Source organism: Barbus barbus (assembly GCF_936440315.1).
Source record: "Barbus barbus genome assembly, chromosome: 47".
Classification (NCBI taxonomy): Eukaryota; Metazoa; Chordata; class Actinopteri; order Cypriniformes; family Cyprinidae; genus Barbus; species Barbus barbus.
The window spans coordinates 1,971,272-1,984,969 of NC_136725.1; the positions used below are offsets into that span (position 1 = coordinate 1,971,272).

The window sequence follows — 13,698 nt, forward strand, 5'->3', positions numbered from 1 at the left end:
GATCAGAATAGCATTATATAGTTGCTAGTACATGTCAAGCTTTTCATGCAAACATATAAACAACACCTGGTAATTCAGCATGTGTTGGCTTACAATATGTTGGCTTTTGGTTGAGGAATTTTGTTTATAATAAGTTCTGCACTGATTCAGCTGATTTGAATAAATATTCCTATAATAGCTAACACTGATTAAGGCAAGAACAGCATATAGTACGTGATCCATTTTTTAGGTGTTTGGCTGTTTGATTCATACATTAACCATTTCAGCGATGGGACTCAGAACGCTCTTTTTGAGCTGCTTTAGGAAGATGTGTGGATTAAAAATGAGAGCAGATGCAATGAACGATTAAATACAGTATTTTATTCACTGAAGCCAGCATTGTGTCCCTGATCTTTGCGGGCAGGCGTAAGACACGCTCATGCCAAGAGATCACAACCAACACATCCAGTCTTCTGAACACAGGGCAACAGGCATATTTAACAACATTTACAGATTTAAAGGAGTAGTACAGGATCACAGCTAAAAAAGGTATTCACCAGATCTGAGTTTGGACACCAAACGGTCCAATGATGGCTAAGGCGCATTAAAACCAGCTGCTCTCCTTCAGTACTCACACAATTGCATTTTGAGAGGAGATAATACCTTACAGGGTTTGTCAAAGCAAACGCACAAAGATGACAAGGCTGGAGGAAAAACTGACAAGTCGTTATGTTTACAATCAAGTTCAGTCGAGTCGTGGCATACATCACATGAGCAGTCTGCACTCAGAGGAGATTCACAAACAAAGTGAGTGTTCCAGTCGAAATATTAGAAATACATTTCAAACCTCGTAACTGCTTGTAATTATGCAAGCCTCGCTTTTGAATGATTTTTCATTAGAGCTGTTGTTTTTATCTCGAAACCCTAAAGTGCACTTGCATGCCCATATCTTTTACGTATACACTTCTTCTGACTTTTTTTTCTTCTATCATTTTCTGTAAAATAATAACAACTGTAATTACTATTTTAAAGTACTCAGTCTGTGTAGGACGTGCGCTGTTAAAGGGTTAGTGCCAGAGTTACATGTCACAGGAAACTATTTGGTCTGGAAAAGCGGCGAACATCAAACATGAAACATAAAAGCACATAAAGGAAGAGTCCATCTCTTCATATTACCATTCATACTGATGACAGTTTTATAGTACTCATTACTAAGTGTGTACTTTATATGCTGCTGAAAAGTAATGCAGCTTTTGTTCTAAAAGTAGCAACAAATAAATAAAAATATACATTATATAAGTGCTTCTGTGTTCAGAACTGGACAAGAGAAATAATACGTCCTGCGATTTCACAGCCAGAAAAAAATACATGAAAAACAATGACAAAAAATACAATGCAGATATGATCAAATTCTTTCTATTTGTCAAATTCTAACAAAATAAAGTGTCCCTAAATATATATTTCAAGTAAACAAAATGTCATAATGCACTAATATCTGTAAATGTGAAAAGCTTTTCATATAGATTCCTTTTAAACCTTCAAATAAGTAAATAGATCTGGCTTTGTTGGTGTGCAATGTTCATATAGTGTTCACGTCGGGATTTTATTCTGTAATGAAAATGACATCTTAGATTCAAAGTCAGCATCTGAAACGCTCTCAATTCCTCTAGAAACCTCTGTATTCGAACAACCTAAACATGACATGGCACAGACAAACTAACACGACTTTACACGAGTGAAAATGTACCTTCGGCTGTGTACCTTCAATAAAATCAACCACAGATTTGGTTACGCTTGAAAAACCTGTATAATGAAGTAACATATCACTACCCTTTATAAAGCTCTCTAAAAGAGTCAAAAGAACTAATAAAGTGCACTAGAAATACTACTGTCATCTTTACAACAATAATGTTCTGAACTCAGAATTAAAAATTCAAATATAGAAGTATATAAAATACACAAAAGGAGCATTGGCATTTACACTACTGAAAAAGCACTCTTTACTTCAACAAACAGATAAAAAAATAAATGGCACAAACTGCGCAGCCAATGACTTCATCTAATCCTGCAGTCTGAAATGCCGTAACTCAGCAAGTACCTCGAAATCATCATTAGAAAATAATCTATTTAGAGTTTCGGTCCATTGCTGCGACATGCTGGTACGATGCATTAACACACGCGTGTGAGTAGATATTACACTGAGAATTCGGTGGTTTGTTAGGAGGTGGTTAGTACATGGAAAACGAAAGGTATCGTGATAGATCCTGCATCATATCCATGCACTGAAATCCCGAAGGATCCTAAAAATGACCCCTCTCTCTGCTGTCAGATCAGATCCGCCGTTTATTCATCTATTAAAATAAAGAGTTAACGCTCCGAGTGAGACTATATCTACTGCCTAGCATATGTAAGTGGACGTTTCCTCTTGAAGGAAAAGCAAATTAGGGGAACAGCACAATCAAGAGACGGTCATGTTCTCAGAACGAATACAGCGGCACTTTATTTTACAGTCCTCTTACTATAGTAACACACTCTTAAAAATACAGGTTTTTGCCAGTGATGGCTGAGAAGAACCACATTTGGTTCCCCAAAGGACCTTTCAGTGAACAGTTCCTAAAAGAACCATTTTGAAGAACATTTTTAAAACCTAAAGAACCTTTTCTGCATTTGAAAGGTTCCATGGATGTTCAAGGTCCTTCATAGAACCATTGATGCCAAAAAATAACATTTATTTTTAAGAGTGTAACACAAAAATGAAATGAAAATTCTGTCATTAATCACTCACCCTCATGTCGTTCCAAACCCGTAAGACCTTCGTTCATCTTCGGATCACAAATTAAGATGTTTTTGATGAGATCTGAGAGCTCTCTGACCCTCCATAGACAGCGATGTAATTTACATGATCAAGGCTCAGAAACGTAGCAAGGAGATCGGTAAAACAATCCATGTGACATCAGGGGATCAACCATAAATTTACGAAGTACGAGAATACTTTTTGTGCGCAAGGAAAACAAAAATAACGACTTTATTCAACAGTTCATCTCCTCCACGTCACCCTACCGCGCCATTTTGGAGAATATCTAAAATGCATCAAAAATATCTTAATTTGTTTTCTGAAGTTGAACGAACGACATGAGGCTGAGTAATTAATGACAGAATTGTCATTTTTGGGTGAACTAACCCTTTAACACGGAATCTAACCCTAAACCTAACCTTAACCCATGTAGTTACCTAACATTACTCAGACATTTCCACAAACGTGCGTACTGTAAAATAAAGTGCAAGCACAAGATCTTTACACGCTAATGAATAAAAAAAGAAAACCACACTATTTGCTCCACAAGCACCGGCTGGTCAAGGGAGACCTAGAGATTTACAACTTCCAACCAATTGATCAATTTACATTTTACACAAATGTTTTCTGATACAACTGTCGGCAGATAAATAAATTACATCAAAATACAGTCACGCGTGATATACAATGGCTCTCTGGCAGGAAGCAGGACACTGCCTATGTGACCTTGGGTGTTTCGGGCCGGTAGTCCTTCCGCTCGGATGTGTTGCGCTTCACTTTGGCGGCGGCCGGCTGGGACTCCTGGTTGAGAGATGGGCTGGACTGAGACTTCTTCAGCGCCGCGTCACCGTCCCGGGCCGTCAAGAGCTCTTTCACACCCTCTTTCAGGAGATTGACGTACATCTCGTAACGGCTCTCCTTCAGAAAGAATTCAGAAAATCCATTAGACTCCATTATAATGTCATCAGCTAACAATAGCTCTGCTCACAGCCCTCGCTCTTACTGTACTCTCAAAGCAGCATCTTAAGCCAACGGCACCTTGTGAGCGGCTCATTTAAGGCAAAATTAGATTTTGGACATGGAAAAATACACCCCGAAAAACATCCACAATACACATTTAAGTGTTTAGTTTATTTGCATCTGTTGATTTTAATTATATACGTACTGATCTTCAGCAGCACTTACATACACTACACCTTTCAGTTTTATTCCCATCTATACTCTGAGGGTTTGGTCACATACAGTATATCGCCTCTCCACTCTCTAAACACCTTTAACTCTAGTATTTAACAAAACAAAATAAGATTTTTGAACTTGGTTGCATCCAGTTTCAGATTTCTGTTCTGGAAATGTATCCAAATAAGTGCATATTTTATTTAATAATGCTTAATCAGCATTTTTTAGATAACTTGTAATACAAAACAAATCTCTTAACCCTTTTTAACCCTATTGACCTGTGGTGTCTTGCCTTGAAGTACACAAAGCATTCTCAGGTGAAGTGCAAAAAACCCCACTCAAAGCTACTGTAATGACTCCACACACTAGTAAGCAAAAACACACATTTTCAATTCTATGGGACTATTCTTTGTTCATAATTTTCAGTACTGAATAAAATCTATTTATAATGCATTATAATTTTTCTCTGTGTCCACCATTTTACTGATCTTGCTGAAGTTCATTCTGAGACTGACTTATCTAGGAAGGATATTTATGATGCTGGATATTAAGGATTTGGCCAAAGCCTCCTTTTTTGAACAGCCCTTGTGTCGGGTGTACATCCATGACGACTAAAGATGTTGCCTAAGTGAGCTACAGAGCTAATATCTGAATACTATATAAATGCACTCACAAGAGTGTTCAATATAAGATGAAATAAATCTCATATTGTCACATTATGCTGATTATGGAATTGATTTCTGAAGACAGTTTAAAGGAGAGATCTGAAAGTTCATCTAAAAGATCACCGTCACCCGTAGATGAAGATCTAAGATGTAGATGAGTTTGTTTCTTTACCCAGAGAAAGCAATATTATGCATAGAAGACTCATATTTTTAGTTAAAAATCATCTTAATGGGTTTGTTTCTTACAAACATACAGCTTTTGTCTTCTCAAGACACTTAATCTCTAGTGATTATCGTCAGCTTGATTTCACAGATACTATTTAAACTAAACTGAGACAATGACATCTCTGAACTCAATAATGCCTTTAACTGAAAATTATTATACATTACTGACACTCTATCCTCCAGTTTGATACTGTTAAGTGCTTTGACACAATCTGTATTGTTAAAAGCGCTATATAAATAAAGCTGACTTGACTCCAGATGTTAACTGATGGACTGGAGTGGTGTGGATTATTGTGATGTGTTTATCAGCTGTTTGGACTCTCATTCTGACGGCACCCATTCACTGCAGAGCATCCATTGCTGAGACACTGATGCAGAGACACATTTCTACAAACCTGATGAAGAAACAAACTCATCCTGATCTTGGATGAGCTGAGGGTGAGTAAATTTTTAGCAAATAGCTTTAAAGATCCACATACAGGAGGCTCTAAAACACTCTAACTGGAATATTGATCATGTTTGTCAGGCCAAAGGGCTTTAAAAGCTTTTCTTATCCACAAAGGTGTTTGTTTTATTAACTGTAGCTGAAAGTGCATCAGAGTGGATGTGTGTTATGTAGAAGCTACAGTTCATTAGAAAGGGTTAATACACTGAAATATCAGTGAGTTTATCAGAATTACACATTATGATGGTGCTGTCCAACAGAACTAAACTAAGATAATAATTTCACTGGATTAACCATAACAGAGTAAATAACATAAATCTGAATGTGAAAGTCTAGTTTCTTCATTAGTTTCTCGGTATTGTATTTATCACACACATTGCTCCTCCAATAAAAAACAAAACAGATTAACCCATTTCCCATACATTTCTGTTAGATCATTTTTTATACAAAATTGTGTAAAAACTGAGAAATGTTTGAGCTAAAACTTGGAAAAGGGATTTAAAGATAATTTTGTTTTTAGATTATTTAAAAGTTTAAGCCCAAAATAAAATTCATTGTTTTGTTTTTTTTAATGTGCATGTTGTCAATTCAATAATCAAACCACTATATTAATTATATACACTATTGAGTGTACTTAAATTACTGGGACACCACTTGTACTCGTTTGTATTTGTGGAGAGCACTAAAAGTTCCTATATTACATATTAGATATGCATTAATCCTGCTTATGTCTGAATTCATTAAAGATGAGAACAAGCATTTACAAAGCATCATTTAATGCTGAAGCAAAAGTATGTGTGATAAGAGTGCTGTTTTATTCCCTTCCTCTGACCTTAACCATCAATCAAAGCCAGAAAATAAAACAAGTTCATCCCTGACTGTCTAGATGAGGAACATCAAACGGCTCCCTGTGTGGGTCAGGGGGGAAAATACAGCCTAAACCTGAGCAAACAATCTGCTTAATTATGTCTCTTGCATCATCAAAGGCAACATCATCTACCTCAAATTCCAGGTAGTGCTCCTTCAAGCGGTACTCATCAATCTCTTTGGCTTTGACCTTCTTATCTGGAGGGTAGGATCTGTGCTCGGCTAATTCTGTAGAGACGTGCTTCAGCTTGGCCTCGTGGGACTTGAGCTGCTCTTCCTGTAACACAACAGCCACATCAAATGACCAGCAGTCGTCAAAGGCTTCAGATAGGGCTGGGCGATTTTGAAATCGAGGAATCGCGATTTTGAATAGAAATATTACCAAACATTAGAATTAGACACTTTGACAATATGCCAATGATAACAGTAAAGAGAAAAGACCGATCCAACCGCATGTCTGCGCACGTGACTAACCGCTCACGAGTGACGCACTCATATCGCTAGACACCATTCACACAGAATGTGCTTTTGTGTTGACAAAGATGCGACGCGGCAGTGGAATACGAAAAACATGCAAGAAGATGGGAGTGAACTTCTTTAACTTGAGCGCCACGTTTTTAGACTGCTGTTTCATGCATGAGTCACACGGGTCCATGTTTACATAGAAAAACAATGGAAAAGCAGCGCAAGTGAATAAAAAACCTGTAACTACTACTGTATGTCTGATATTTCATGTTTGAATCATGGTGACAGACTGAAAGCTGCTGTTGTTTTTACAGAACATTTACAATTAATAATAGTCTACCGCTGTTATACCTTCAGTCTTTTTGAATTAGATTTTTTAAAAGCATTTTCCTCGTATTATTTCTGAACACATAATATGTAAAAGACAAATTTGTACATGTAGTTGTAGTTCACGCATCTTTTCTGCAAAGCCATTTAACAAGTGATTTGTTTAACATTTACATCATGTTGACAACTTCATGTGTGGTGCACTTGGAATAGAATTTCCTTAACTAGAGTACAGCCCTGCATCTCAGCCCAGCCTGACGGGCTCGGGTCGGACACGGGCCGGGCTAGGGCTTAAATTTGAGGCCTGTGCAGGGATCTAAACTAGAGGGTTAATAAAGAAAAAGTTACTTCAATCGTGTTGTAGTTACATTTTCAAGCTGACTAGTAAAAAAAAAAAAAAAAAAATCAAGATTAAAATGTTTTGCCTTATCGCCCAGCCCTAGCTTCAGATGGACAACAGGATTTGACTGGACTCTTCAGACGCACCTGAGACATGCGGGTGGTGGTCGCCGGCAGCAGCGGGCGGCTGAATTTCTTCTGCGAGCCGATGGCAGCAGGGAAGGATGGGGCGGAAAACATGGCCGCCACCGAGTTGATTATTCTAATCCAGGACTCCATTTCCTCAGGGCTCCTACAGAGAAGAGACGGCACATGTTCATATGAAGAAGGCCACGCTACAGTCGTGCTAACTCACAGGATGAGACCAGTCATCCTTACAAAGAAATAAAAGGTCTGCGGGCAGACCAATGGAAGAGATAAACGAGCTTTAATTGAGCTTGAACTGAAGCATGAAATTAGACTTGGAGTTCAGGGAAGGTCTCTGCAGCTGTCTCTTACTGGGCCTGGAAGAGGAACACTCTCCAGTCAGCAGTCTTGAGTTTGAGGACATTGGGCTTCTTCTCGTAGTCCATCGCCTTGATGGCGAGAGCATGATGCACGCTGATGGCGTTCTTCAGATCGTCCTCTGACAGGGCCTTCTCCGGCTTATACTCGTCCTGCAGGAGCAAGCACACACACAACAAACGATGAACACCGACAGGGATGGACATCCAAGGAGTTTAATAAATCTGCTTCAGATTCTTGTTCCTAAAGATTATTTTACCTCATCTACCAACACAATCTGAACACATCTCTTCCATCTTCATCTGAGCCTCTAACTCTAGCACTCTCGATTCGAATTATTTTTTATTTAACAAAAAAACACGATCCTCTAAAACCTTAAAAAGACCTTTAAAAAGAGCCTCTAACACGAGCATTCTCTATTCTTTTAACTTGTTTTATTTTTATTTAAAGAAAAAAAAGACACTAACACTAGAGTTTCCTATTCTTTTTCTATTCCATCTACTTGTTTTTTCAAATTTGTAATAAAAAACCCTTGTGTACTGCGTTAGACCAACCAAGACCTGTCACAGCACTTACATATTATTGCTCTTTTGTTGATTTTGATTGCTTCTATTCATTTGTAAGTCGCTTTGGATAAAAGAGTCTAAATGTAATGTAATCTCAAAACTTGGTGCCTTTTGCAGAGTCAACACAATAGAACGATGTGATGTTTATTATTGATATTTGTATCATTGCATTGAATTAGAATGTGTGTGAATGCCAAACACCCCCAGGTTGAGTCTGTTAATTGTGTATTTGAGTGAGCAATATATGACTGTAGTGGTGCTTCTTGAAGCTCTCAGACTCACCCTGATTAAACATATCAATCACTGAACAGGAACTCAAAATTTTGGAGGCTCAAATTTTCAATACGCATTTATTGTGGCCAAAATAATTTACAATAACAATATTATTGTGATATCTGTAGGTATTTTGAAAAATAAATAAACAGATAATGCTATCAGTCAATTTAATCTTCAAATGTTGTGTTTTCTCCTTTTCCACCAATGAATCACACTCACAGCACGGATATAGGCTGGTGGAAAAAAGAAATGTGCTTAATTGTAGAAAATGTTTTCTTGACAGCCTATATCCATATTTTGAGTGTGAATCATTGGTGGAAAACATTAATTAAGACAATAAAAGGCCTCAAGTATACTTTCATGACTTTCTAAAAAAATTCTAAAATAAATGTTTTACTTTAAAGTGCATTATAAACCATTATTATTTAACAATCTTTTGTTTTATATGGAGACTAAGATACTAAAGCACATGTCAAAGTACTTTTCAGTATAATTTTCAGAATTTATTATTGATATGTTGTCATTGCTTTTGGAGAAAAAATATATATTTTTTTCTGAGGATGAGTATTATCTCCACAAACAAGCTGCTGTCACGGGCTCAACATTTCCCCCTGATTATGCCTGATTGTTTATGGGTTATTTGAAGGAGAGATATATTTCGAATAATAATAATCCTTTTGCAAACAACATTATTGGAAAATGTGGAAAAGATATGTGGATGATGTTTTGTATTTTCAGGGGTTCTAGGAATACGCTGGAGGGTTCTGTTGTATATTTAACTCGATCACGTTTAAAGTACTTGTTCTGTATCCCTCCTTGATACTAGGATCCAATTAATATCAGGGTCTTTGGTAATTACAGGATACCGTAGGATGCATCATATAGATCGGACAGACTTATTCTGTAGTCTGTACTACAACATATTCAGCACACAGTCAGGAGATTGAGGATTACTTTAGAAAGCATTGGCATATTTTGACTAGTGATCCTAGCTAATCCTCCTCATTTTTCACACTAAAAATTTTAGAGATTTTTTTGCTTAAACTCTGTGAAAAATAAGATGCATGGATGCATAGGCAATGAAGTAGGCTTTTATGCGCGTCTCAAATGTGCTGCTTGTAAACATAGAAAATGTTTGTCTTTTAAGAGTAGTGTGACAAATCGCATATATATCACATCAGATAAATGATTAGAGGTTTATGTGCCAATGTGACTTGAGTTTTGTTGTTAAAGAACAAATATCACAACATCTAAGAGGGGGAGATCTAGAATGTAAACTTCCACAAAGAGAACGTATAATGGATGTTCGATCTCAAGTCATTATCTTTTAGCCATGAATGAAGAACTAGTAACATTTTCTGTTAATTATTTTGATACAGTTTTGTGCTTATGTTTTATATAGATTTTGTGAGTAGAGTTATCATGGACATGTGATACACGACCAGTTAAAAGTTTTTGAACAGTAAGATTTTTAAAGAATGCTCACCAAGCCTGCGTTTATTCAATCAAAAATACACCAAAAGCAGTAATATTGTGAAATATTTTTGCTTTTTAAAATAACTGCTTTCTATGTGAATATCTGTTAAAGTGTAATTTATTTCTGTAATCAAAGCTGGATTTTCAGCATCATTACTCCAGTCTTCAGTGTCACATGATCCTTCATAAATCATTCTAATATACTGATTTGCTGCTCAAGAAACATTTATTATTATTATTATTATCAATATTTAAAACAACTTTTAAAGAGTACTTTTTTTCAGGATTATTTGATGAATAGATAGATCCAAAGATCAGCATTTATCTGAAATAAAAATGTTTTGTAACATTATACACTATAAAACCTTGGAGTCAGTATAATTTTACATTTTTTTTGGGAACGAAATTATAAAAATTAATACTTTCATTTAGCAAGAATGCTTTAAATTGATCAAAAGTGATGATAAATACATTTATAACGTTACAAAAGATTTCCATTTCAGATTAATGTTCTATTCATCAAAGAAACCTGAAAAACTTCTTCTCGGCAGTTTTCATAATAATGATAATAAAAGATTTTAAGCAGCAAATCAGAATATTAGAATGATATCTGAAGGATCATGTGACTGCAGTAATGATGCTAAAAATGCAACATTGAAATCACAGAAATAAATGACATTTTAAAATATATTCTAATAGAAAGCAGTTATCGTGTGTATCTGATGAAGAGTTGATCTGGAAAATATTTGGCACTGCACTTTTTATTATGTGGCCTCTAATGAAGCAAAATAAACGAACAGTTGCAGAGCCTTTGCCCTGTTTGTGGTGTGTAGACCCTTTTTCTGAAAAATCATTCACACACCCAGTAAAACTTTAGGACATTGGACTGTGTATATACATGTGGCGCTACACCATTCCTTTAATTACAATTAACATGCATTTAAGAGTCAGAAAACATTACATTTGAGTATATTAGTTTTCTCCCAAATAAAAGGTCTGTTTGAAATGAGAACGAGAAAGCCATCAGCACATTTCCCGTTCCTCTGATGAGAGTCATTCGTGTGATTGCTGCACAAATGGCACATCGTTAGCTCTAATGCCATGGAAACCTGCGGCTGTGGATACAATCAGTCAACAGCACAGACATATATGCACAGGTACGGCCTGCTTTCACGCCAATATTTCATTCCTGTGACTTTCGCATGACTGCACAGCTAAGTAACTAATGCAAGCTCAAACGGAGCACATAAATAAACTATTATAATGGAGCTGGAGCGCTTCTTTTCTTGATGGGCTCTGAAAAGGGTTGTCAGACCTGAAATAAATGTGTGAATGTGATTACCTCTCAAATCAGAATCTCCTGGAGGAGAAATCTAATTATTATTGATGTTTGTGGGAAATGATTAATCAGCAGTGTGTGGGGTGAAAGAGCGAATAAACAAACCTTCTGCAAATAGAGGATCATGCCTTTGAGAACAGCATAGAAGGTTTTCCAGCCTCGTTTCCCTCTCGGTGCTAGAGAATACAAGGAAAATATAATTAAATCATTTTCCGCAATTATCATGTTAGTCTTTTCCATTCGCTAACGGTTCATAGTGACCAAGAGTGTTAATCTAAAAAGGACAAATAAAAACATATCATTATAGGTATCATAACTTCTTCCATGTCTTCTGAAGGCATTTGCTTTGTGTGAGGAACATACCCAAATTTAAGATGCTATCCAGTCCGCTAACAGTCAGTAACAACACACATATTACGTTTGTAGTGCTTTATGGAGCTCAGCAGCATCTGTCCCCATTCACAACATGAGCATCCCTAAACATCTCTTGATTTCCATCGAAGACATGAAGGGGAGCAAATGATAGGGCTGCTCGATTATGGCAAAAATCATAATCACTATTATTTTGGTCAATATTGTAATCACGATTACGAGTGGGCCACATTACCAAAACTTTATATGAGTGATTTATTTAAAGATAGCAATAATATCAAATTACTGTATATATCAAATACAGTCTTCACTGTAAGAAATAAACTTTGTTTCTTGTTAAAGCTAAAAAAAGTCCTTCAGTCAAGAGCAGTCAGTGATTTTCTCTTTGCCTTTAGTTGTTTGATTAATATTAAGCACACAGTCAGCAGCAAGAATATAGCCCCCTGTCACTTTAAGAGCTGCACGGACACAATTTACGGACGAGGGTTTACGTGAATATCCACCAAGTGCCGCACACACTTGTGTGTGTATTTGAGCAGTTAGGCGCGCACCTTGAGCTTTACATGTCCAAAATACTATAGTAATTTATGGTATATACTATAGTGTTTTTGAACCATACTACAGTAAAGTACTTGAATTAATTTGCAGTGGTAGTTCTATAGTTGCTGTGGTAATATAACAACTATAGTAATATGAACAAATTACTTTACTCAATACTGCACTACGTTTTCTACAACTATAGGGTATATAATACTACAATACACTGCAGTTTACTGTAGTAAAAACTGAAGTATACTTGGGATTTTTTTTAAAGTGCATATACTCGCGCTGGACTGAAGTCAATGTTGTTTGGTTGTTTTCTGTAGCTGCTTTTTGAATAACTGAGGAAATGTAAGCATTATGATTAGTAACTGCCGCTGTCTCCTCTGGTTTGCTCAGCTGGGGACACTTGATTTCTAGCGATTATCGTCAGTTTGATTTCACAGATACTGTTTAAACTAAACTGAGCTAGACAATGACATCTCTGAACTCAATAATGAAATGCCTTTAACTGTATGTGTGTGTATTTATATATACATAGTAAATATACACAGAACACACATATATTATGTAAAAAAATGTTTATTTTGAATGTGATTAATCATTTGACAGCTCTACTTTCTGGCAATGAAACTATGTAAATAAATAATTAAATAAATTTGCACGATAATATTATGTATCGGCGATCTCACAGGCTGACAATATGAAACCTGAGCATATCGCCCAAAACTAGTAAATGGTGAACTGTTGCTTTGTTCCTGTACGTTCCATACTGTTGTGTTAAACATTTCCCCAGTCTGTTCCACCTCTGAAGGGCATTACTTACATTTCTCCTGTCAAATGATTCCCTTGGTAGCGTCTCTGTAGAACAGCTTTATTTATGGCTGTGCTATAGGAGCTTTGGGAAGCATCCAAATCCTTCACATCCCATACAGACGGAGTTCTCAGTAGTGCGCTGATGGCACCTCTGGGACCCTGGCCTGAATGCTCTCAGCATGTGATGCAGCAGATCACTAAAGCCCTGCTGTTTTTATCCCGACTGTAATTCGCTCATGGACACGCTCATTAGACACCACTGGCATGGCCGGTATTGGAGACTACTAAACTCATGCTGGCACGTCTTCTGCCAGAGCTGGACCGTAAATCACAAAGCAGTGAAGGGTAGGAAGGTATCCACTTCAGTTTTACCCCGTTAAACCCAAAGTATACTTCACTTTTTACATGTACGCGACAGACAGCGTACAGTGCACGTGACGCGAATTGCATCATCAGAACAGTACGCGCATACTGTACGCGCACCACCCAATTTTTGTAACTTTGTATGCTCAGGTCGCACATGCGCA

The 13,698-nt window shown here is 36.8% G+C and overlaps 1 protein-coding gene across 4 annotated transcripts in view; it reads right to left on the minus strand.

Moving 5' to 3' along the window:
* Positions 1-340: 340 nt before the first annotated feature.
* The window catches only part of psd3l (pleckstrin and Sec7 domain containing 3, like), a 113,591-nt gene continuing 100,233 nt past the window's right edge, over positions 341-13,698 (minus strand). For all 4 annotated transcript variants that reach the window (XM_079410169.1, XM_079410170.1, XM_079410171.1 and 1 more), the window contains 5 exons: positions 11,549-11,619; positions 7,781-7,938; positions 7,430-7,574; positions 6,285-6,428; positions 341-3,691 (listed from right to left, as the gene is read on the minus strand). In XM_079410169.1, the coding sequence (XP_079266295.1) occupies positions 3,491-3,691; positions 6,285-6,428; positions 7,430-7,574; positions 7,781-7,938; positions 11,549-11,619 (719 nt within the window). In that variant the 3' untranslated portion in view covers positions 341-3,490. The remainder of the gene's footprint in view (positions 3,692-6,284; positions 6,429-7,429; positions 7,575-7,780; positions 7,939-11,548; positions 11,620-13,698) is intronic.